Source organism: Eulemur rufifrons, chromosome 20 (assembly GCF_041146395.1).
Source record: "Eulemur rufifrons isolate Redbay chromosome 20, OSU_ERuf_1, whole genome shotgun sequence".
In the NCBI taxonomy this organism is placed as follows: Eukaryota; Metazoa; Chordata; class Mammalia; order Primates; family Lemuridae; genus Eulemur; species Eulemur rufifrons.
The window spans coordinates 25,046,005-25,072,067 of record NC_091002.1 but is presented as its reverse complement, the minus strand read 5'-3'; the positions used below and the strand labels follow the sequence as shown (position 1 = coordinate 25,072,067).

General features: G+C 43.6%; 1 protein-coding gene across 2 annotated transcripts in view; it reads left to right on the top strand.

Annotated features, from left to right (window-relative positions):
* ASXL1 (ASXL transcriptional regulator 1) overlaps positions 1-23,667 on the top strand; it is a 60,214-nt gene extending 36,547 nt beyond the window's left edge. Inside the window, exons 5-13 of one of the 2 annotated variants that reach the window (XM_069496420.1) lie at positions 12,971-13,091; positions 13,167-13,264; positions 13,830-13,923; positions 14,406-14,558; positions 15,835-15,998; positions 16,098-16,194; positions 17,294-17,399; positions 17,686-18,319; positions 18,810-23,667. In XM_069496420.1, coding sequence (XP_069352521.1) covers positions 12,971-13,091; positions 13,167-13,264; positions 13,830-13,923; positions 14,406-14,558; positions 15,835-15,998; positions 16,098-16,194; positions 17,294-17,399; positions 17,686-18,319; positions 18,810-21,722 — 4,380 coding nt within the window. In that variant the 3' untranslated portion in view covers positions 21,723-23,667. The remainder of the gene's footprint in view (positions 1-12,970; positions 13,092-13,166; positions 13,265-13,829; positions 13,924-14,405; positions 14,559-15,834; positions 15,999-16,097; positions 16,195-17,293; positions 17,400-17,685; positions 18,320-18,809) is intronic. The other variant, XM_069496421.1, reaches the window with a different exon arrangement.
* The last annotated feature ends 2,396 nt before the right edge of the window (positions 23,668-26,063 follow it).

Below are 26,063 nucleotides of genomic sequence, written 5' to 3'. Positions count from 1 at the left end.
GTATAGTTCTGTGAAATGTTATCATGTGTATAGATTCATGTAATTATCACCACAATTAGGTTAAAGAACTGTTCATCATTTTAATGAAATGCCGTTGTACTACAACTCGTTAGTCATGCTCTGCCCCCAACTCTAATCCTTGGCAACCACTGATTTGTCTTAATTTTATCACTTTCACTGTAATTTTATTCTTTCAGAATGTTATGTACAGTAGTTCCTCCCTTATCCTCAGGGAATACATTCTAAGATCCCCATTGGATTCCTGAGATAGTACTGAACTCTATATATGCTCTGTTTTTTCATATATGTACACACACACGCATTTATATACACATACCCCTATGCTAAAGCTTAATTTATAAATTAGGCACAGTAAGAGATTAACAACAATAACATTAGTTATAAATTTAGTTATAAAACAATTATAACAATGTATTATAATAAAAGTTATGGGAATGTATTCTCTCTTAAAATACTGTAATGTTTTCAGACTGCACTTGACCATGGGTAACTGAAACCGTGGAAAGTAAAACCTCAGAAAAGCAGGACTATTGTAAATAGAATCATATAATGTGTACCTTTTGAGATTGGCTTTTTTTTTTTTTTTTTAAGACAGTCTTGCTCTGTTGCCCGGGCTAGAGTGCTGTAGCATCAGCATAGCTTACAGCAACCTCAAACTCCTGGGCTCAAGTGATCCTCCTGCCTCAGCCTCCCAAGTAGCTGGGACTACAGGTGAGCACCACTGCACCTGGCTAATTTTTCTATTTTTAGTAGAGACAGAGTCTCACTCTTGCTTAGGCTGGTCTTGAACTCCTGAGCTCAAGTGATCCTCCCGCTTTGGCCTCCCAAAGTGCTGGGATTACAGGGATGAGCCACCTTGCTTGGCTGAGATTGGCTTTTTTCACTCAGCATAAAGCTGTTGAAATCTATCCAAGTTGTGTGTATCAACACTGTTCTTTTTTATTACCAATACTCCTTTCTTGGGCATACCACAGTTTGTTTATCCATTCTTCCATTGAAGAATATTTGAGTTCTCAGTTTGGGGCTATTACAAATAAAGCTGCTATGAACTTTTGTATACAATTTGTATACATTATTTAGGATTTCAGTTGCTTTGTTGAATGGGAATGATGAGTGTGGACATCCTCGTCTTGTTCCCAGTCTCAGAGGGAAAGATTTCAGTCTTTCACCGTTAGTATGATGTTATTTATAGTTATTCTGTAGATGCTCTTTATCTGGCTGAGGAAGTTTTCTTCTATTCCCAGTTTACTGATAGTTTTCATTATGTGTATGTATGTTGAATTTTATAATATTGTATGCATTAACAGATATAAATAACCGTGTTTTCTTTTCATATCCCAACATTTTATCTCATCTTATGCATTTCTCTGATAATGAATATTATACCCTAATTGTCCATGTAATGTCCTTTATGCCTAAAGGATCTAGTTCAGAATTACGTATTGAGTGTATTTGTCAAATGTCTTTGGTCTCCTTCAGTTTAGAAAAGTTCTTTCATCTTCCCTTGAGTTTCATAACCTGGACTCTTTTGAGGATTATAGTTATTTTGTAGAATGTTTTTCAGTTTGAGTTTTTTTCATGATTAGATTTAGGTTTTGCATCTTTGTCAGGTGTAACAGAGAAGTGATGCTGTGTTCTTAGTGTATCCTGTCGGGTGGCTCATTATTTCTATTTGTCTCAGTTTGATGATGTTCACTTTGACTACTTGGTTAAGGTAGCGTCTGCCAGACTTCATCACTGTAAAGCCCTTAAGCCCTTTTTATAGTCTTTTTTTTTCTTTTACCCCTTTTTTAATTAATAACTTTTGTGGGTGGGGACTGAAGTTCTTTGACATCCCATTTCCCTTCTAAATTTCAGTTTATTTATATCTGTATGGAATAATGGTTTTCTGTTTTTTTCAGTGTGCTATAATCTATTATTACTTGTTTGGGTGTTCAAATTATCCCTAGTTTGGCTGGTGGTAATTTTGTTTGTCTGGCTTGTGTGTCCCTTTGACACATTGCTCACATTCTTGGAGTGCTGTCTTCTTTCTGACAAAAGATGATCTAAGCTCACTTGTATGCTTTCCTTGCCCTAGCCCTTAGTATTAGCCATTTCTCTATGGAGTCCTTATTTTTTTAATATACTGTGATACTTGGAAGCCAAGGTCTAGGTTCTAGATGTGTTTGCTGTTATAGGGATGTTGCTGATCCCAATTCCTCTCCGTGGGAAGGGGCTAAGGAATATACGGTTGTATTTACATACATATACATATATGCACTTTAATATTTATCATTAGCTTTACCTAAATATGTTGAAAACCACGAGCCTACATCAATAACACAAGCTCTAATCTAATCATTCCAGTTTTTCCATATTTCTAACTCCCTTCTCCAGCAACACTAATAATAATCTGGCTCCTATTTTTCCTGTTATCCCCCTGCCTGCAACACACACACGTGTATGTATTTTTTGTTGCTGTTGCCTGGGCTAGAGTGCAGTGATATCATCATAGCTCACTGCAACCTCAAACTCCTGGGCTCAAGTGGTTCTCTCAGCCTCCGGAATAGCTAGGATTACAGGTGTGTGCCACTATGCCTGGCTAATTTTTATATTTTTTAATAGAGATGAGGTCTTGCTGTATTGCCCAGGCTGGTCTCAACCTCCTTTCCTCAAGCAATCCTCCCACCTCAGCCTCCTAAAGTGCTGGGGTTACAGGTTTGAGGCACTATGCCCAGCCCCTAATATATTTACTTGTTTATCCCCCACCCCCTTTACTTTTGCTACCTCTCCCTCACGCAGATGTCCTCTTTACCCCTCTTCGACTCTGTGGTATGCAATTTTTTTGTCTAAGGATGAAAGGGAAATAAAATGGATGTGTGTATTATCATTTGTGCAAAAAAAAAAAAAAACCCACAAGAAAAATAAACCAGAAACTAACGAGGTTGGTTACCTAACAGGGCATGGGTAGGAATGGGGTAGAGTGTTAGAGGGAGGGGCTGGGAATAGAAGGGAGAGGGTTAGTGTCACTCCCTGAGTATAACCTTTTATATAGTTTTGACTTTTACAACCATGTTATGTTTCATGTACTTCAAAAAAAATAACAAAAATGGAAATAAAAACCCAAATGGGTTACAAACAGAAAAGATGAAGCCTGATGCTAATAGTGGCTGTAAAATTCTTCTTGATATGGTCAACATAATGATTTCATTCTTCTTTCTGAATGTTTGCTCCTGGAGCTGTCCTTTCTGCTGTTCCTAGTATGGAAAGTTTGTAGGGTGGCCTAGTTTGCCCATGACTTAGTGGTTTCCTGGAGCACAGGTCTATCAATGTTAAAACTGAAAAATCTTAGGCAAATTTGGGCCATGTGATTACCCTTTTGACAGGCATATAGCTGTTTTTGTGGGACTTCCATGCATTGTCATCGTGGGAATTCTCTTTGCCTTTCTCCTGTGTTATATCTTGTTGCCTTTCCTAGGTCTCATATGAATTTCATTTTTTTAGTGGTGGTTATTCCTTTACTTATGTATACAATCTCTATATAATACATTTACGTAGAACACATTCATGTAGAGTTGCTTCATGAGAACAGGTACATGGGAGGTAAATGAGACCTTACATAGCTTTATTCTGTGTTCCACACTAGATTATTGCTTTGGCTCAGAATATTCCAGAAGATGTTACTCTGTTACATTCTCTACAACGGCTTTTGAGAAGTGTGATGCCATTCTGATTCCTGGTGTGATGTGTTCTTTCCATCTGGAAGATTTTAGGATTTCTTTTTATCTTGTATTTTAAAATGTCCTGGTGTGATGCTGTGGAATGGGTCTTCTTCTCATTCATTGTGCTGGGTATTTTGCCTTATTAAACCTGGAAACTCAGGGCTTTTTTGGTTGGGGAAATTTTCTTGTATTATTTCTGTCTTTTTCGGTTTTCTCTTTCTGGACCTTCTGTTTGTTGGATGTGGGACTTTCTTAATGAAGCCTATTTATCTTGCCTCCCCCCAAGTCATTTTTCTAGGAGATAATCTATTGCTTTTGGTATCTCATTTTTAATTTCTAGCAGATTGCTCATATTCTCTGATATTCCTTCGTTTTATTTGTAAGAAATAGCACTTGGCTGGGTGTGGTGTCATGCACCTGTAGTCCCGGCTACTCAGGAGGCTGAGGTGGGAGGATTGCTGCTAGAGCCAAGGAATTCAAGACCAATCTGGGCAACATAGTAAGACCCCCATCTCTTTTTTTTTTTTTCCCACCTCTACACCCACCAAGACCCCCATCTCTTAACAAAAAATGTAATACTCTGTATTTGCTTTGGGGCTCTTCGAGAACACTTACTGTTGTGAAATTTTATTTATCTCTGTTTTCTTTCAGTTTCTACTTTTGTTTGTATATTATGGTAATCTTTCATATAACAGATGTGCTCAAATATGTGGTGGTCCTTGATAGGTCATTCATGGTGAGATAGTGGCCACGAACACGGACTTGTTGGTTGTGGTAGAGTGGGAACCCACATGCTTTTCATGGATCCTCTAGCTGTCTATATCTGAAAGTATTTTCTCTTAAGCTAGCCACTCTCCAGGAGGAGAGATCCTCTTATCATTTCCCTGCTAGCTAAGAGTAGGCAGAGGTTAGGGTCATAGGGCTACTACTGTTTGGGGAGCTTTGGGAGCCAAATTTAGGAAACCTGGTGGCATCACCATTTTGTATGTGGTCTTTGACTTTTTGCTCTTGTTTAGAAATATGGCACCTCACTCCATGTCCCAACCTTTGAACTATGCCTTCTGTCTTCTATTCTAGAACTTTTCTGTTTTAGTCTAACCAGAATATAAATCTGTTTTCTTTTGAAGCTGGAGAAGAGTATTGTCTGTGTGGGGACAAGGAGGAGACTTGAGGGGTCTAACTTCTTGTCTAGACTTTGAACCAGTTCTCAGCCCCATGCCTTACCTCTGCCTGCAGTGGTTCCTGATACCTCGAGTCCCTGCCTGCTGTGGGGTTTTGCAGAACTAACTGGCTTGCTTTTTGTGGGCTTTTCCTTCTGCAGTCTTTGACTTCAACTTTGTTTCCTTGCTGAGTTAATTGCTTCTTACCTTCCTACTATCCGTCTTCTGTGTTTCTGTTGATATCCCTCATCTACTGCCTTTTTCCTCCCCCTTTATCTTTGTGTATTTATACCTTTATTATTTCCTTATTGCTATTGTGATGACATTTCAGGAGGATGCAGAGAAGCTGTGTTTGTTTTGCCATGTTTATTGTCCCTCCCAACAAGTCACATTTATAAAAATTTTTAATTGAGGCCAGACATGGTGGCTCACGCCTATAATCCTAGCACTCTGGGAGGCCAAGGCCGGAGGATTGCTTGAGCTCAGTAGTTTGAGACCAGCCTGAGCAAGAACAAGACCCTGTCTTTACTAAAAATAGAAAAAAATAGCTAGGGCATGATGGCAAACTCCTGGGCCTGGAGGATCGCTTGAGCTCAGGAGTTTGAAAGCAGCCTGAGCAATAGTGAGACCCCATCTCTACTAAAAATAGAAAAAATTAGCCAGACATAGTGGCACACGCCTATAGTCCCAGCTACTTGGGAGGCTGAGACAGGAGGATCACTTGAGCCCAGGAGTTTGAGGTTGCTGTGAGCTAGGCTGACGCCACTGCATTCTAGGTGGGGCAACAGAGTGAGCCTCTGTCTCAAAAAAAAAAAAAAAATTTAATTGATATATAACAGTTATACGTATTGTTGGGGTACATGTGATATTTTGATATGTGTATGCAATGTGTGATGATCAAATCAGGGTAATTGGGATATCTATCACCTCAAACATTTATCTTTGTGTTGGGAACATTACAGTTCTTCTAGTTATTTTGAAATATGCAATAAATTATTTTTAACTATGATTTCTCTACTATCAAATACTAGAACTTATTCCTTCTAACTTAATTTTTGTACTCCTTAACCAACTTCTATTTTGCCATGTTTAAATATGGAACCTCAGCCTTTTGCGCAGAGAAAGTGGGAAATACCCTTGACTTCTATGCCAAACCCCACCCTTCTACCCTATCTGCCACCTAGGTCTGTGGTACTTGTTTCTTCCCAGTAGCAACATTGTCATTAATTTAATGTGTATCCTTCCTATTCATATGTGTTCATGAAAAGTGTGTGGCCTGTTTGTTTATATAGGTGTATTTTTATTCTCCTTAATGCTTAAAGTGTGTCATATCAATATATCTCATTTTATTTATCCAGTCCCCTATTAAGGAGATTTTCCAGTCTTTTGCTACTACAGACATTGCTGCAGCAATCATCCTTTTACTTGTAGTCTCCATGCGCAAATATGTGAGAATTCCTCTAGGGAACTATTTCCTTATCTTTTCACATTATGGCATGGTTGGGTGAAATGGAAGTATGATTTGGAGCCTCTCTCTGTGGGGTTTCATGAAAAGATTTCATTAACTTTTATTCTTTACATTTTACAACCATGATGAGAAAAGTGGAATTATAAAACTTCCAAATCTTAAAATTTTTTTTGAGAAATAATGCTTTTGTTATGATCATAATATCAAGTTTATGCTTAAAATGTCTATTTGTGGCCAGGCGCGGTGGCTCACGCCTGTAATCCTAGCACTCTGGGAGGCCGAGGCGGGTGGATCGCTCGAGGTCAGGAGTTCGAGACCAGCCTGAGCAAGAGTGAGACCCCGTCTCTACTAAAAATAGAAAGAAATTATATGGACAACTAAAATATATATATACAAAAAATTAGCCGGGCATGGTGGCACATGCCTGTAGTTCCAGCTACTCGGGAGGCTGAGGCAGTAGGATCGCTTAAGTCCAGGAGTTTGAGGTTGCTGTGAGCTAGGCTGACGCCACGGCACTCACTCTAGCCCGGGCAACAAAGCGAGACTCTGTCTCAAAAAAAAAAAAAAAAAAGTCTATTTGTAATTCTTTGTGTTTTTTCAATGATGAGCTCTTCAGATCCCTCATACAGGTCTTTTGTCCTTTATTAACAATTCTGAAATCCAAAATATTTTGAGAACTGAGATTTTTTTTCCCCTGATTCATTTGATAATAAAACCTGACCTGCCTAAACTCATCTGGTAGCAAAACTCTGATCTAGACTGACGAGGCTAATTTAGCCTGTTTATTGCATTTGGTATGTATATACATTTCATTTAAAAAATATTAATGTGTTTGATTATGGGTTGCTGGTGGTAATATACAATATGTGCACTATATTATCATTCTAAAATTCAAGAAATTCTGCATTCTAAAACATTCTGCCTGGCCCAAGGGTTTCAGATGAGTGATTGTGGGCCTGTGGTCACCATCAGTAGAAACTTTGCTTGCAGATGTAGGTGGCAAATTACAGACAAAAATTTATCTCTGGTTGATGGAAACTCCTTTCTTGTCATTAATGAGACTCGGGCAATTTCTTTTCTTTAAACTATATTCCAAGAGTGTGTTCATTTTTTAAATAACAGTTCTTCCTTTTCTTTTTTGACAGCTGTGATAGTGAAATTGCTTATGATAATGCAAATGGATTTCAAATTCAATAGAACTTTTTTAAATCAAGTTGTTTTTTTTTGTTTGTTTGTTTGTTTTTGAGACAGAGTCTCCCTTTGTTGCCCAGGCTAGAGTGAGGGCCGTGGCATCAGCCTAGCTCACAGCAACCTCAAATTCCTCGGCTTAAGCGATCCTACTGCCTCAGCCTCCCGAATAGCTGGGACTACAGGCATGCACCACCATGCCTGGCTAATTTTTTTTTCTATATATTTTTAGTTGGCCAGATAATTTCTTTCTATTTTTAGTAGAGATGGGGTCTCACTCTTGCTCTGGCTGGTCTCAAACTACTGACCTCGAGCGATCCACCCACCTCGGCCTCTCAGAGTGCTAGGATTACAGATGTGAGCCACTGCGCCTGGCCTAAATCAAGTGTTTTTAAAAATAATGAAGCCTTTTCTCAAGCATACATGAAAGTTGCTTTACTAGTTTTAATTTTTCTTCAGGATTTACATAACAAAATTAAAACATCATTAATGGATCATTTTAACCACAGTTTTCCAAAGTTGAGTTTTGACTTTGAATCTGTAAACTTTCTGTACACTTTAATGTTTTTGTGTTTTTTTCTTTGAGTAAATTCATTCACATTTTTAGAACTGTCAGTTAAATTTAGTAAGCCATTTTTTACCCATTTTTATTGGGATTTAATTTACAAACCGTACAGTTCAATAGCTGTTAGTATATTCGTAATGTTATGCAACTGTCACGATGATCTAATTCCGGAATGTTTTCATCACCCGAAGAAGAAACCCAATACCTTTTAGTAAAGTCCCCAGTCACTCTTCCTCCTATCCCCTAGCAACCGCTAATCTACTAATTTCATTACTAGAGCCTTATAAAAAGCAAGTCTTTCATCTTACTTTTCAACAGTATTTTGGTTATTTGTGGCCTTTTGGTTTTCCATGTAGAGTCAGGTTGTACAAAAAATCATGTTAAGAGTTTTATTAGAATTGAATTGAATCTACAAATCAATTTGGGAAGAATTGACATCTTTGCAATTTTGAATCTTAAGAACATGGCGTAGCTCTCCATTTATTTAGGTTTTAAACCTTTCTCAATAAAGTTTTATGTTTCCTTCATAAAATGATTATATTTCTTTTGTGCAGTGTATCCCCAGGTAACTTACATTCTTTGTTGTTTTACATTTTCTAATTGGTGATGTTATTGCTGTGATGTTAAGATCAGTTGATTTTTAAAATGTGATCTTGAATGTCACAACCTGGCTGGAATTCTCTTATTAGTTCTGAGTCTTTCGGAACTTAGATGTGGATAATTATACTGTCTGAAATTGTGACACTCTTGTCTCTTCTCTTCTAATCTCTTATTTCTTTTTATTATGCATTGGTTAAGAACTCTAGTATACTATCGAATGGTCAGTGTGTTCTTAGTTTTTAATAATTTATATTAAATAGTCTTCAAATCAGCCTTCTAAAAGACCGTAGTCATTTCTTAGGAAGGGTTTATCAGACTCATAAAGGAAAGGCATACCTGAGATTTTGCTTACTTTTTTTGATTTGAGAATGTAATTTTGGGCAGTTTAGACTTTATCAGTTTAAATATTATTCTGTTTTATTCAGATCTGGGGCTTGTTACATTCACAGTGCCTTTTATTTTTTTATATTTATTTTTATTTTTTTTAGAGACAGGGTCTGGCTGTCACCCAGTGGCTACACTGGCAATTCACTGCAGCCTTGAACTGCTGAGCTCAAGCAATTCTCCCGCCTCAACTTCCCTAGAAGGTGGGACTACAGGTGTGCACCACCATGCCTGGCTAATTTTTTTTTATTTTTGAAATTTTTTTTATAGCAATGGGATCTCATTATGTTGCCCAAGCTGGTCTCAGACTCTGGGCCTCAAGCGATCATCCTGCCTTGGCCTCCCAGTACTCTGGGATGACAGGCATAAACCTCCATGCCTGGCCCCTTTTATTTTTTAAAACTTCTGACTTACAGGAGAATATTTTATTTAGGTTTATTTATTACTGATGGTTGCTTTCTATTATTCTTCACGAGCCTCTTTTCCAGTTGCCTTGCCAAACAAATATACTTATGCATTTTAAAGATACTTGCATTAATAGGTGAATATTGGTAAAAAGTACATGGCAAGTATTCTTTGTGCTGTTTTACTCTTGCAGCTTTTCTGTAACTTTGAACTTATTTCCAAATGTTTAAAATGTATTTGTAAAAGTAATACATGCCCATGATCAATATCAAAGAGTCCTGAATAAAGAATTCCTATAACTATAATTTAAAAAGGACAAATAACTCAATTAAAAAATGGGTGAAAGACTTGGATACTTCAAAAGGTAGATATGAGTATGGCCAATAAACACATAAAAATATGCTCTAAGTCTTTAGTCATTAGGCAAATGAAAATTAAAACCACAATGAGATCCCATTACCTTCCCACTAGAATGGCTAAAATAAGACTGACCAAGTATCAGTGAATTAACTGTAACTCTCATACAATGCTGTTGGGAGTGTAAATCTTTGGAAATCTGTTAGGCATTTTTTTTTTTAAATACAGTTAAATTTTGATTCATCTTATGACTCAGCAATTTTACTCCCTAGATATTTACCCAGGAAAAATCAAAGCATGTCTACAAAAGGTCTTGTACAAGAATGTTCATAATAACTTTATTCATAATAGTCAAAATCTGGAAATTACCCAAATGTCCATCAACGAGAGAATAAACAGATGGTTGTATATCAACACTACTCTGTAGTAACAAATAATGAAACTGCTGATGTATGCAGCAACACATATGAGTATCATAAACATTAGGCTGAGCAAAAGAAGCCAGATGCAAAAGAGCATATACGTATGATTCATTTACATGAGCCCAAGAACAGGCAAAAGTAATTTATAGCGATAGAAATCAGAACAGTGATTGCCTTAGTGGAGGGGGAGCGCGGGGGTAGTACAGAGTGGAGATTGACGAGGAAGCGGCACAAGGAAACTTGGGGATGTTGGAAATACTACGCATCTTGATATGTATTTGTCAAAACTCATTAAACTTATTACACTTAAGATCTGTGTATTTCACTGTATATAAATTATGCCTTAATTTTCAAAAAATAAGGGGAAGGGTGTGAGGGAGGTATATATGATCCAGGGTCATTCTCTGACATAAGCAGCATACATTTATACTCTGGAATTTTTTTTTTTTTTTTTCCGAGAGGTCTTGATATGCTGCCCAGACTGGCCTCAAACTCCTGGGCTCAAGTGATTCCCCCCCACCTCAGCCTCCTGAGTACCTGGGACTACAGGCAGGTGCACCTGGCTTGTCACTCAGGAAATTTAACATTAATCCAACACTACCATCTGGTATGCAGTTCACATTCAAATATTCCAATAATGTTTTGAAATTTACCGAGAGTAGATCCTCAAACCACTCCCCACCATGGTAATTGTGTGGTGATGGATGTGTTAATTAATTTGATTAATTATTTCGTACTGTATACATATATCAAATCATCACATTGTCCACTTTGAATATATATAATTTTTGTTTGTCAAATATACCCTAATAAAGCTGGAGAAAAACAAAAAAATAGTAAAAGAAGTCTTTTACAGCATTTTTTAATATTTAGGATTCTGCGAAAGAATCCTTCGCAGAATTACTTATTAATTTTTTTTAAAGCTTCTTGATAAAAAATATCCTTGCAAAAAAATTAAAATCTTGAGTCCTAGGGCATATTTTCTGGCATCTATAGTTTTCTATAACCTATTTTCTTTTTGTCAAACTTCAAGTCAGTGTATGAAAAATTAATGTTATCAAACTTCTGGAGTATATATGGAAAGGTTAAATGATCTTACAAATTGCAGAATTAGAATTGCTTTTGGCCGGGTGCGGTGACTCACGCCCGTAATCCTAGCACTCTGGGAGGCCGAGGCGGGTGGATCGCTCGAGGTCAGGAGTTCGAGACCAGCCTGAGCAAGAGCGAGACCCCCGTCTCTACTAAAAATAGAAAGAAATTATCTGGCCAACTAAATTATATATAGACAAAATTAGCCGGGCATGGTGGCACATGCCTGTAGTCCCAGCTACTCGGGAGGCTGAGGCAGGAGGATCCCTTGAGCTCAGGAGTTTGAGGTTGCTGTGAGCTAGACTGATGCCACGGCACTCACTCTAGCCCGGGCAATGAAGTGAGACTCTGTCTCAAAAAAAAAAAAAAAAAAACTAAAAAGTTGTTTTCTTTTTTTATTAATTTAAGACAGCATGATTTTGGCTAAAATGAATAAAAATAAATTGAAACCTTAATGTAGTAGATCAAGGGACCCATTAAATTTGAGTTACATTGTGTGGGTTCCCCTTTTAAATTTATGGTACATTTTCATGAAAAGAAGACATTCCCTTCTTCCTCCCCAACTTTTCCTTTCTCCAGCAGCCCCCAATATTCATTCATACTTCTTCCTAGTGTTGAGGTGTGAGACGGGTTCTCCTTGGGAATGGGTGTTTAGTTTTGAGACTATCTATATTAATACAACGAGCCTGTTGGAAGAAGCTTTTGTTAGGAGATGAAATTTGGGATGAAGCTCTCCTCTACACTCTAGCCTTGTTGCCACAATTTAAGTTTGGTTAGATCTTCAGCATTTTTCACTGAAGATCTAACTCTTATTCCTGCCTTTAGACTTCCTGTGGTTGCCAGAATGAAATTCCTAAAACTCAGATCATTCCCCTGATAAATATCCTTCAGAGACTCCAGAACAATCAGTCTTAATCCCTCCCCACAGTGTCTTATCATCTGCCTTTTTGTGCTCTCTCTAGCCTCCTACCTGTCCACTTCCCCACATCCCTACTGAAATCACGATTTCGCTGAGTTTGGAATCTTCTTTCACATTTGCTCATCTCACTATCCAGAACTTCCTACTTCCTTACTGCTGACCCGTCTGCTCAGTAGCTAACTTTAAAATAAAACTCAGCTTTTATTTTAAACTCAACTCCAAGCAACACATCCTCTTGGATGGAAGCCTTACCTCCCTGATCCTTATTCATGCCCTATACCCATTCCCTCTTTCCGCCAACTCAGTGAGTTATGTGCCCCTCTTCTGGGCTGCCACAGCTCTGTGTTTACCACTGTTGCTGTTTGTATTGTAATTGATTTTTTTCCCTACTCAGTTGAGCTCTCTGAGGGTAGGGCTCTGATTTCCACTCCTTACTACCCCACTCCTCAGAACTAGCACAGTGTAGCTTATAGGAAGCACCCTGTAAATATTTAATGAATGATTAAATGCAAAATTATATCTTAATGATATGTTTATGAAAAGAACTTATTAAGAAAGATGTTAGTTAGAAAGGGGTAGGAGTTTAACAATATTCTAAACTCCTCTTCTCTGAAGCGTGCATTAGTAATGCTCGCCATGCTTGTAGGATTTGTAGAGTTTTGCTCACCTGAGTTGTGCCTTGCCATCACAGAAGGATGCCCTGCAGTGGTCTCGCAATCCAGCTGCAGCGGAGGGAGAGGAGCCAGAGGACACGGCTGATGTGGAGAGCTGTGGGTCTAATGAAGCCAGCACTGTGAGTGGTGAAAACGATGGTAAGGACCCTTGACCACGTGGGCGAGGGAACCACAGCAGGTGCTAGGAGCTAACCTTTATTTTCTTCTCTCCAGTATCTCTTGATGAAACATCTTCGAATGCATCCTGTTCTACAGAATCTCAGAGCCGGCCTCTTTCCAATCCCAGGGACAGCTACAGAGCTTCCTCACAGGTAGGGAGGCAAGGTGGAGATGAGGCCAAGAGGATGAATGATGGCAGGCACAAGACAGGATTCTTCCTCCTCCTGCAGTTAGCTGTGGCTGTGTTTGAAGAGTGGAGAACAGAAGTTTGGTCTCCACTTGTTAGTGCCATTTAAAAGTGGGCTGTAGGTCTAAGAGCAGAGTGATTCATTTTTTTTCTTTACCATGGCTGGGTGATTCCTTTCAGTCTTGTAATACACATGTGAGCATCCGGGGAGAAGTACAGTACAGTGCAGACTGGAGAGAACATGGGCTTGGGATTCAGCAGTTTGAGTGATAGCCCTGCCACTTACTAGCTCTGAGACTTTGGGCAAATCCCTGACCTGTAAAATGGGGATAATAATACAGTCTTTTTAGCTGGGGGTGATCCTTGGCACAGTGACTGGCAGTCAGTGCTCTTGTCAGCATTACCTGGCAGACCTGGTTGAACACGAACTCTGTTTTACAAGAGAGTTGGTAGAGATAGGATCAACAGGGAGTGCTGTTGTGGCTCTGCAGGTGACTCGGGCTCTCTTTTTATCCCCTCTGGGAACACAGGCAAACAAACAGAAGAAAAAGACTGGGGTGATGCTGCCTCGAGTTGTCCTGACTCCTCTGAAGGTAAACGGGGCCCACGTGGAATCTGCTTCAGGTATGTGTAAACTCATGATTGTGATGCTTTTTTCTCAGGTTCCTTCCTTCTGTCAGCAGTTTCTGACCTAGTAGTGTGACGCCAGTTGGGCCAGAGCTGTTGGGCCAGAGTCAGGAGACCCCAGCCCCTCAGCAGGCAGCAGGCGTGGTGGTGAGGCCTGCGTAGGCTCTCGTACTGGGCTCAGCTCTGTGCCCTCCTCTTCGCCTTCCAGGGCAGTCGTGAGCATCCAATGAATGATTGTGTCAGTGCTTTGTAAAAGGTGTAGTGCTATGCAAATAAAGGCGACCATGGTTTGGCATTCTTAAAGTGATTATTTTAAAGCCAAACTATGAGGTGGTGGTTTCTGTCAGCCCAAGGCTGGGAGACGGCAGCACCCCGGTATCACTGGCAGCATCTCAGGGAGAGCTGGGAGAAGTAAGCTTGTCTGAGAGCCATGGGCGCGGCGTGTGATGCTTTTGACCAGTGGAATGCTGTGCCTTCAGGGTTCTCAGGCCGCCACGCCGATGGCGAGAGCGGCAGCCCGTCCAGCAGCAGCAGCGGCTCTCTGGCCCTGGGCAGCGCTGCTATTCGTGGCCAGGCCGAGGTCGCCCGGGACCCTGCCCCGCTCCTGAGAGGCTTCCGGAAGCCAGCCACAGGTGAGTGGCTTGGCACTCGTTTCTCTGCCTGTAATGGGGGCCCCAGCAGGCCTAGTGAGAAGATGATGTCTTCTATTACAGTTCTTTTACCAGTTTATTTTTACTTCTTGGGTGGCCCTCTATTTTTTGTTTATTTTTACCTTGTAATTTGGTTATTTCATGTGTGTTGATCTTTGCTAGACTGTGAGAGAACTCCTTGCAGGCAGAGATGGTGCCACATTGCTCCTTGTATGTCCCTGTAGGGCCTAGCCTGTGCCCGCCTTGATACTGCTTAGCCAGTGTTTCAGTGAGTGAAAATTGCTTCTGAGCTTCTCAGTGAAGAATTCCAACATCCATTTTCTTTCTTTGGTACCTTCCTGCCATGTTCGTTCTCAACATCTGTAGTCTCTATTGGATTCTCCCTTTTTATCAATATGTTGAGTGGAAGCATATGTTGAATTTTGGGGATGCAAACAAATGTAGTAGTGCTATACTGTGCACCTCTCACTCCTGAGTAGGGTTTTTGCAGTGCTAGTATGCTGTTTGCTATTTCAGGATTTATTTCTTATGGCCCACATGCTGAGGGTTTTTTGTAGATGGGCCACATGAAATCATTAAGACAACTACCCTTTGCTTCTGAAAATGAGAATAAACCATCGCCCAAGTGGGGACTAGGTTTGCTATCTTACTGCTTTTCCAGCTCATCAGCAGTGTTTAATCCATGGTCTCATAGGTCTCTATTCTTAGTGAGTTTTTCAAATAAAATAACGTTTGCTTAGGCTTTTGTGAAAGTATTAACGTCTCAGTTAGCTTTTAACAACACTTAGTTCATTTCTGTGTGGAGATCATACCTCTCCAGCCCATTCACAGAAGACTTTTGCAGATTTTTCTGTAGTACACTAACTAGATTTGCTTTTAGAAAACTTCCATCATTTCTCCAGTTGGGCTTTGTGGAGCCTGTTCTCCAGCTTCGGAGGGAAGCTCAGAACCTGCCCCCTGCCTGGTTTTTCGTGGGAAGAGTGTCCTCTTCAGGCTGTGACACAGCACGGTACAGAGTGTTGTCTGAGGGGATGCGAGCCCAAGTGTTCTCTTAGGTTTGATGGCAACGGCAGGAACCTGGAAAGAACAATTGTAACATACAGGTTAGGATGGACTGGACGGTTGAGCAGATTGTATGCAGATAAGTTCTGGGTAGCTTGGGTGCTGCCACCAAAGTTTTCCCATCAGTTGGATTTATTTTTTTGCTTTAAAAAGCTGAAAATCTATACCTTGCTGCTGCTTGCTTGAAAAACCACAGGTCAGATGAAGCGCAACAGAGGTGAAGAGATAGATTTTGAGACGCCTGGGTCCATTCTTGTCAACACCAACCTCCGAGCCCTGATCAACTCTCGGACCTTCCACGCGTTGCCATCACACTTCCAGCAGCAGCTCCTCTTCCTTCTGCCGGAAGTGGACAGACAGGTGCACACGGGCAGCCTTCTTTGTGCCTCTTTCTGGGCGGGCCTCTGTTCTCTTTTAAGTTCATTTATTGGGGTTTTCTCCCCACCTCGATCCTTGTAGGTGGGGACAGATGGCCTGTTGCGTCTCAGCAGCAGTGCGCTAAATAACGAGTTTTTTACCCATGCGGCTCAGAGTTGGCGGGAACGCCTGGCTGATGGTAAGTAGCCTTCATCATCTCAGATGAATTGAGATGGCATCTTCCTGGTAGCATGTCTCTTGGTATTTAAAACCCAAGCACTCATTTTTCACCAATCTCTTTTTTTCCTCAGGGGATATTTAGTATAAGGCAGGCTTTCCTTATACACTAGTAAGTGTGGTGGGTTTAGTTAAGTGCCACACAGCTCTGAAGAAGTAACAGGATATTTGGACTTTCACTGTATTGCATGTACATATAGTGTACTTGTCACTTGGAGTGATCGTTAGCTTCTCTGAATTGAATTTTGTGTGTAAGCTACAAGGGGAATGTGTTGGGAGGACTCCAAGACCACCCCCAGGTTTGATAATTTGCTGGCAGGACTCAGATAGAGTCATACCCACGGCTGTGATTTATCACAGCAAAAGAAGACAAAGCAAAATTAGCAAAGGGAGAGGCACATGGGGTGAGGTCCAGGGGAAACCAGGTGCAGGCTTCCAGGGTCCTCTCTCAGTGGAGTCACACAGGACACATTGAATTCCCCCAACAACAGGTTGTGACAACACGTGAAATGTCTACCAGGAAAGTCTGTTAAAGACGTGGTGCCCAGGGTTTTTATTGGAGGCTGACCGTGTGGGAAGCCACTGCTTGGCACATACCCAGATTTCCAAAAGCAAAGCAGATGTGTAGCATACACCATATTGTTTGCATAAACAGTTTAGGCACCGTGAGCCACTCCTTTTGGTTGTAGTGGTGGGAACCCTCCTGAAATCCACGTTCCTGGATGTCAGCCAAGGGCCATCCTTGTAAGTAGGCCTAAACGAGGGCAAGTAGGCCTACTGAGCTAACTTGCTTCTACACAGGAAGTGAGAATGGTTCTTTTGTTTGTTCGCTTTTTTGATCAATGTGTTCCTGCCCTTGAATGTGACTGAGTACCTTAAAGAAGAGTAAATTTCCCTTACAGTAGACATGTTAGCTCTGTCCCGAGTGAGAGCATGATGTGAGAGGGCCTGAAAGAGACGGGAGCATGTTCTTTTAAAATCTGTGGTATGGTGGAACTGGAAGATTTGACTGTCCATGATATCCTGAATACATTCTCTAGAAAAGTTGTATTTCTCTCTAGGCGAATTCACTCATGAGATGCAAGTCAGGATACGACAGGAAATGGAGAAGGAAAAGAAGGTGGAACAGTGGAAAGAAAAGTTCTTTGAAGACTACTATGGACAGAAGTAAGGCTCTTGGAGCTGAGTCCTGGTCTGGGCTTTTGAGGGAATGGGGTCAGATGGTTTCAAAATAGTGTGTACTTATTTGTTGGATAAGAATGTGGAGATTGCAATGACTCAAGTCGTTTAACTTAATGTCATTCATAGTGAAGCTAACACATTTTTCTTGTGGTTAGTGTTACACACTGTGCAGGTTTGTTCTGGTATATCTGTGTTTCTGGGTGTTATTCATAGAGATAAAAGAGACATGGTCTCTTTGGCCTGCAATTGATGGTGTGAATCTGGTTTGCAGATTGGGTTTGACCAAAGAAGAGTCATTGCAGCAGAATGTGGGCCAGGAGGAGGCTGAAATCAAGAGTGGTTTGCGTGTCCCAGGAGAATCAGTGCGGCCGCAGCGTGGTCCGGCCACCCGACAGCGGGATGGGCATTATAAGAAACGCTCTCGGCCAGATCTCCGAACCAGAGCCAGAGGGAATCTGTACAAAAAACAGGAGCCAGAACAAGCAGGGGTTGCTAAGGATGCAAAATCTGTAGCACCAGACGTTCCCCTCTACACGGATGGGGAGGCTGAAACTGACTCAGCAGGGAGGCGCAGTCCCCACTTGCCAAGCATGTCCTCTGCAGCACCCAACTCAGAGGCTCCCAAGTTCCCGGTTGAACCTGTGGCTTCCCGGATCCCGGCTGAGCCAGACAACTCGGCACACGCCTCTGCGTCTCCAGACAGAATTCCTAACTTGTCTCCGGAGACTGTAGATCAGGAGCCCAAGGATCAGAAGAGGAAATCCTTTGAGCAGGCGGCCTCTGCGTCCTTTCCCGAAAAGAAGCCCCGGCTTGAAGATCGTCAGTCCTTTCGTAACACAATTGAAAGTGTTCACACCGAAAAGCCACAGCCCACTAAAGAGGAGCCCAAAGTCCCGCCCATCCGGGTAGGAGAGGTTTCCTTTGACGGTCATGAGATTATAGATCCCCTTTGCCCTCGGGCCTTTGAGTTAACCATGTGGGAATGTAGAGCTTCCTATGAGAGAGTCTTTCTTGGGACTTACGTAAAGTTTAGGGAGATGAGGTTCTTTTCTTTCTTTCTTTTTTGTTCACTATGTTGAAGTTATCTCTAGAGGTCAAAATCCTTTTGAGTTTTTAAATCTTTTATTAGGTAGTGTTAGATTTCTTTGCTGTAGTGACTCACACAGTCCCACCAGAAATTAAATTTAGAAATGTGGCATCTAACAGCCCTTGAGCAGAATCTTCTCCGAATGGTGTGGTGTCATGGGCAGCCATTTTACTATGCTAATTTCATTTTTAGGGAAATTGATTCTGTATGCTGTGACTCCCATGCTGTTAGAATACTAGTTTTGCTTTACAGTTCCTAGGTCAGATTACCTAGTCAATTAAAACTGTTTTCCAATTCTTTTCCTGCAGATTCAACTTTCACGTATCAAACCACCCTGGGTGGTTAAAGGTCAGCCCACTTACCAGATATGCCCCCGGATCGTCCCCATCACGGAGCCCTCCTGCCGGGGCTGGACTGGCACCAGGACCCTCGCAGACATTAAAGCCCGTGCTCTGCAAGCCCGAGGGGCGAGAGGTCACCACTGCCATCGAGAGGCGGCCACCACTGCCATCGGAGGGGGGGGTGGCCCGGGTGGAGGTGGCGGCGGGACCACCGATGAGGGAGGTGGCAGAGGCAGCAGCAGCAGTGGTGATGGTAGTGAGGCCTATGGCCACCCTGAGCCCAGGGGAGCCACGAGCACCCCTGGAGAGTGTGCGTCAGATCTACAGCGAACACAACTATTGCCGCCTTGTCCTCTAAATGGGGAGCGTGCCCAGGCTGGAACTGCCATGTCCAGAGCCAGAAGAGAGGAACTGGCTTCTCTCAGACAGGAGGAAAGCTGCCCACTACAGAGGGTTCCAGGTGTATTCACAAGTGGGCTAGAAGATACCTCCCAGCTTCCCATCGCTCCCACTGGGGACCAGCCATGCCAGGCTTTGCCCCCACTGTCCTCCCAAACCCCAGTAGCTGAGAGATTAGTTCAGCAGCCTAAGTTGCATCTAGATGTTAGAACTGAATGTGAGTCTGGTACCACTTCCTGGGAAAGGGATAATGAGGAGCGAGGACCCACTGTCCTCCCAGAGGATGGTCCTGTTCAGTCTCTGGTGGGAGATGTGTTAGAAGAAGGGACTGGCCTGGCTCTTGACAGTAATCCCACTGTGACAGTTCCTGTAGATGTGACTCAGAGTTCCACACCTGAATCGTCATTGGCTCACTGCCTACAAGACAGACCATTTGATGATGAATTAGGACTTGGTGACTCATGCCCTGCCATGAGGGAAAGTGATTCTAGACAAGAAAATTTGAAAACCAAGGCTCTCATTTCCGACAGTGCTACTCCTTGGCTGCCCATCCCGTCAGATGATGACGTAGTGAAACAGCCTGAGCCAGAATCCAGAGAAAACATACCACGTGTTGAGCCCCAGGTTGGGGAAGAGTGGGAAAAAGCTGCTCCCTTTGTTCCTGCATTGCCTGGGGGTTTGACAGCGGAGGAGGGCCTCGATTCCCCTGGCAACCTTCCTTCCCTCTGGACAGTGCTGTCTCGAGCAGGTGTCGACAGCGCTGACAGTGCCTGCAAACAGGTGGACACTGAAAAGCTGAAAATCAATGGAGACTCGGAAGCCCTGAGTCCTCTCAGTGAGTCCACAGACACAGCCTCTGACTTTGAAGGCCACCTCACTGAGGACAGCAATGAGGCCGACACTGGTGAAGCCACAGTGATGAAGGCATCCTTGGTAGACAAGGATGAGAAACACGACTGGAACCGATCTGTCTCACTGTCCAAGGTGAATGGTGACCTGAGCCTGGTTACAAGGACAGATGGTATGATTGCACCCCAGAGCTGGGTGTCTCGAGTATGTGCAGTCCCCCAAAAGATTCCAGACTCCCTGCTGCTGGCCAGTACTGAGTACCTTCCGAAACCCACATGCCTGGCCAGGCCTGGGTCCTCGGTGGAGCCCACTAACCCACTTGTGATACAGTTGCTGCAGGGTAAGTTGGCCCTAGAGAAGGTTCTTCCTCCAGCCCATGGTGGCATCAAGCCAGAATGCCCACAGCTACCACTTACAAAAGAGCAGAGCCATGGTGCCTCCATGAGCGTGGGGCCTTTACGTAATCCTGGGGAAAACAGTCACCTGGTTGTCAGAAGCAGCCCCACTTCTTTAAGGGCTTTGAAGGAGCCTCTTCTGTCCAAGAGCTGTGATGCAGGCACTAGTCTTGCCAGGATAGAGGCCACCCAGGCTCCTGGAGTGCCCCCAAAGATTTCCAAGACAGCCCCAAGTTTTGATTCTCTACATCCAGTGACACATCCGATGACTTCCTCTGGGAAAATGGAAGAATTGGATTCCAAAGAGCAGTTCTCTTCCTTTAGTTTTGAAGATCAGAAGGAAATCCGTGCCATGTCCCAGTGCAGTAATTCAAATGCTTCTCCAGGCAGAAGTCCAGGAGATCTCACTACCTCGAGAGCACCTTGTTTCTCATCTCCCAATGTGATCTCCTTTGGTCCAGAGCAGACAGGCCGGGCTCTGGTTGATCAGAACAATGTTGGAGGACAAGGGAAGAAGCTCTTTGGCTCTGGGAGTGTGACTGCAACCCTTCAATGTCCCAGGCCTGCAGACCCAATGCCACTGCCTGCTGAGGTCCCTCCAGTTTTTCCCAGTGGGAAGTTGGGACCAAGCAAAAACTCTGTGCCTAGTGGGGTACAGACTGCAAGAGAAGACTGGGCTCCTAAGCCACCACCTGCCTCTGTTGGCAGCATTAAGAATGAAAAGACTTTTGTTGGGGGCCCTGTCAAGGCAAATGCAGAGAACAGGAAAGCTGCTGGGCACAGTCCCCTGGAACTGGTAGGTCACTTGCAAGGGATGCCCTTTGTCATGGACCTGCCCTTCTGGAAATTACCCCGAGAGCCAGGGAAGGGGCTCAATGAGCCTCTGGAGCCACCCTCTATCCCTTCCCAACTCAACATCAAGCAGGCATTTTATGGGAAGCTTTCTAAACTCCAACTAAGTTCCACCAGCTTTAATTATTCCTCCAGCTCTCCCTCCTTTCCCAAAGGCCTTGCTGGAAGCGTGGTGCAGCTGAGCCACAAAGCAAACTTCGGTGCGAGCCACAGTGCATCACTCTCCTTGCAAATGTTCACTGACAGCAGCACGGTGGAAAGCATCTCGCTCCAGTGTGCGTGCAGCCTGAAAGCCATGATCATGTGCCAAGGCTGTGGTGCGTTCTGTCATGATGACTGTATTGGACCCTCAAAGCTCTGTGTATTGTGCCTTGTGGTGAGATAATAAATTATGGCCATGGGAAAAATTGTATATTTAGTGTGTGTATTTTGATAATGATTGATCTTAAATCTGTATACAGAATCTCATTGATATAATACTCTGTATTTCTAGGCAAGAGCACTCTTGCTTTCCCCAAAATTTATAGTGCTAAAGCCCTCTGTCACTTGTCGACCCTTCTGGTCTTGCTGGAGGTGTTTCCTGGGGGACCACCCACTGGGCTGCCCAAGGCCAGCCAGCCTGGTGTGGCTTAGGGAGCCTGCCTGACACCCAGAGGGACTTGAAACTGAAGCAGGAAGGTTATGTTCTCCCCCAAGGGAACTAACCTACTGGAACTGAGTAGAAATGTCAGTCTTCCACTGCCCCCTCCTTGCCATCTTTTCTTCTGCTATTTTGGGGAGTTGATGGTGGGGAAGAAGCCAGCACAGGGTTAAAGTAACTCCCAGCATTGCCCACCAGGGGGCTCGAGCACCTGCTGACCTCAGGGTCACAATTATTTGCCAGTTGATGGAGCCAGTTTGACCTTTGGTTCTGTTGCTGAAGGAAATTTGGAACTTTCCTGTCTCAGTGTGATCCACTGGCCCACAGGATCTTTTGAAACCTTGAATAGCCCTGCTTGGACAATGGGGTTGGGGGATAGGGTTGTCTTTCTTATGAAAATGCCATCTGTAGACCTTGTGAGTCAACTGTCCAGACATTTGCAGGTGAATTCCTCTGACACTCTCCCCATCACTTCGGACTCTGTGGGAGTGGGCATCTCCACGTACCTGTGTATGTGAAAGTCATTTTACATTTCAAAGCAGTGTGTGTTTCTTATTTTTATATTTTTAACCCTATATTGGATGTATAAAGTGAACTTTTTGGCTTCTGTAAGTATGCTCTATGCACCTCTAATGTTTTATCATGTATTTATATGTTGTACACAGTACAGGCCGATTCTGTAAATGGATGTTATTGTACAGAGAACATGACTGTCTCCTTATTTTACGTCTTCAGCATCATCGCATTAAAGTGGTGTAATTTACTTCTCCATGCCTATTGTCAGAGCCACTGAGTGCTGTGCTGCTTGACATGAGGGCGAAATGATTGACTTGTGACCTGCCAGGCTGGCGCGGCACCCCGTCACGGGTCACCGGGTGGATCTGCCACAGCCCGCAGAGCCATAGTCAGCCCGTCCACACGCTACTGAGCACATGCATCTTGCTCCTCACATCTCTTCTCCTTCTCCAGCCTTTAGTGGCTGCTCGCTGCCATATGTGACAAGTCACCACCACCAGTGTTAAGTGCTTCTGGATTCATGGGTGAGTTCCCTGGGCATCCCCCAGGCAGGCCTTCCAGATTTGGATCCAGGACCACTACCTGTCACAGCAATACCTGGAACCATGCTCTCCTGGGATCTTGGGGCTCCTTTTCACGTACTTTTAGCAGCAGGCAGGTTTAAGAAGAAGCAAAGCCATGCTTGCTGCCTGCCTCTCTCCCAGCAAGTTTCCCTGTGTTTGTCACCCCTCACCCTGTTTCCTGCCTTACTACTTGTATCTCAGCTTACTCCAGAGTTGAGAGTCCTCATTTAATTTCAGTCTCCGTGTGTGAGTGCTCCTATATGAAGCATAACATTTTTATGACTTCTGGCTAATCTCATTTCATCCAACAGGTTTTTTTTTTCCCATTTAATGTGACATTTTTGTCACCTGAAGAATGAGAAGTTGGCAATGATATGGTGACTTAAAGTGCAGTATTGGCCAAGTCTAAGTTGTCAACTTAAGAGTCTGTTTACCAAAGCCTGGAAGCAGGGGCCCACGAGTGTCTGGTCCTCTTCTTCCCTCTGCTGGGAACTTTGGGGCCACTCAAGGGTGCAGTTTGACACTGGTCTGGTCCACGAGGCTGCCCCAGAGAAAGCACTGCTTTTGTATGTCTCTTGTGGTATTGGAACAATAAACCTGTACACCCTGCAGTTGTAGTCTCAGTCATCTTCTGTGGCTGCCCCGCTGGCGTGGGAAGGTCAGGCCGGAGTGTGGAGCTGGATGGGAAGGAGTTGTGCCAGCTCGCCTCACCTCTGCTCTGGAGCTGCTGTTCTACCCGGAGCTCTTCTTTGGGAGGTTAGTCCAAAAGGAGTGACGTGGCAGCTTCATTGGTCTGTAGCCTCTGGTCGTGACTTGGCAAACCTTTCCACTCTGTGGGCTGCAATAAGATACCTGCTGAAAGCAATGGGAGTCTTTCCCTTTGTGAGTGAAAGTCGTAAACTCTGACATCCCTCTGCAGCTGCTCATCCAAACGGCCTCACTGAGCCTGGTTGACGGTCTTCAGTAGGAGGGTGCCCAGTGCTGGCGTTGAAAAGCCCTAACCATGAGCACCTCTTCTGTGGCCTCGGGCGACAGCGAGGGAGGTGCTGCCTAAGGTGGGGTCTGATGCTCGTTGAACGATCCTGGGTGGGTGACCTGCTGGCAGGGATGGGTTGCTCAGTTAAAGTCCTCAGACTTCTCTCAAGTACTGAATACATGACTCTGCTCATTAGAAATAATTTTATTGGTATATAAATAAGCCAAAAGTAAAAATGATAGAAGTAAAGATCAAATATGTATCCACTAATTTTTTTTACATGAATCATAGAAAAACTGTGGTGAGACACCTTTTGGGCACTTGAAGCTGCCATTTTGCAGTGCTGCTGTTTGGCAGATACGCGGTTTGAGAATACGTGGTTCAGTAGCCCTGTGGTGACTGAGCAGTTCCGTGGTGGCGTTGATGTGTCCTTATGCCTTTGTGTCAGAGAATCCATTTGGCCACTTAGGACTGCGGGAGCTTAGAATGCAGGGTTGGGGCCTTGCGTTGCCAACCGCATCTCAGCAGGGGAGCAGAGTAGTGCAGTGGGTTCTTGGAAGGTGGGCTCTGCTGCCTGCCAGCTCTGGGGGGCTGGGGCATGTTACGTCGCCTCCCTGCCAACTCTCCCGCCTGTGAGTGGGGGTGATAGTTCCTACTTCATCAGATTGTTAGTGACTATTAGCTTGTACCAGCCTAAGACGATGCTTGCTACATGAACTTAATGTAGACAGCTGTATAGCCAAGGCCATTGCTTCACCCTTGCCTGGGGGAAGCTGTCAAGATGTGGTCCCGTGTGTGCTGTGCTGGCGCTGGTGCAGGCTGTGAAGCTGATGGCTGGTTCCTGTTCTCGCTGCAGTCATTGGGTACGGTCCAGAGCTTAGAGTACTTGGTAAGGGAGGCTTACGTTGCTCATGGTCCAAAGAACAAGGAAACATGATGTTTGGGAATAGGGAAAGCACATTATCCTACTGGCCTGACGAGGTATCAATTTGTTTGACACCCAGGCTGCTCTTGAGGAAGTAAGACCATCCTGCTTGAGAGGGGTTTGTGGGTATGTGTGTGAGTTAAATAGAGCAGCCTGCATCCATCAGAGCTCTCAACAGACCAAAGCTTCTGCATCCTGCGCCTCTGAGAGGAAGGGGGCCTTTGCCGGTGTGTGGGTATTATTGGAAGCCATGGAAAGGGTAAGATGTGTGGCCTTGGAGTTTGCTACTTGAAACCAAAACTGGACAGTACCCCATGCTTCCTCTCATCTCTGCATCAATTTGAAAGCCTGGAACAAACATCTCTACTGTGGGACATAGACGGATGCCCTGTGAGAACACCACAGTTGTTAGTGCTGCTTTACCTGGCGTCTGTGGGTTCTCACCTTTCGGTGGACACTGTACCCTCCCCCACCACCCTGCACATACAAAGTTGTTCGTACTATTTCAGAGGGTTTATGAGTTTCTTAGGCACCTGGGGCCTCTCATTTAAGAACCGCTGGCTGATAACAAACCTAATAAAATCTGGGTTTATATAATAGAAAACATCAACCAAAGGAAGATAGGACATTGCACAGATTCTTCTTAGCAGGTTTTGTGTAACTACTGAAACTTCTTTAGTGCATTTTAAGTTATTTTTAAAAAGGCAGCATATGTATGTTCTCCCCTTTCCCTCATTGAGTCAAGGGAGGTTTGCCTGTTTTGTCATTGGGTAAATTTTAGTTCACTGTTCTAAGCAGACATTTCCGTCTGATGATGTCCTGTGTCCACTGTTAACACCAGTGGCCTGGAGCCCCATTTAAAGAAGCCAGACTGGGGGAAGCCTGCACTGTCCTGCCCTCAGGCAGTTTCTCCTGCGGATTCCAGTGCCCTGTGGAACTGCAGCGCTTCCTGTGGAGGGAGGTAAGTGCTTTTTGGGGCTGGTCAGCAGGCCAGTGGGGTCGGTGTGAGGTGGGTCTGTGTTCTGGAGATGTCCCAGATTATGGGGTTTCAGTCGTCTTGATAGTTTTAATAGTCTCAGCAGTGGTAGTTTTGGTAGGACAAGGAA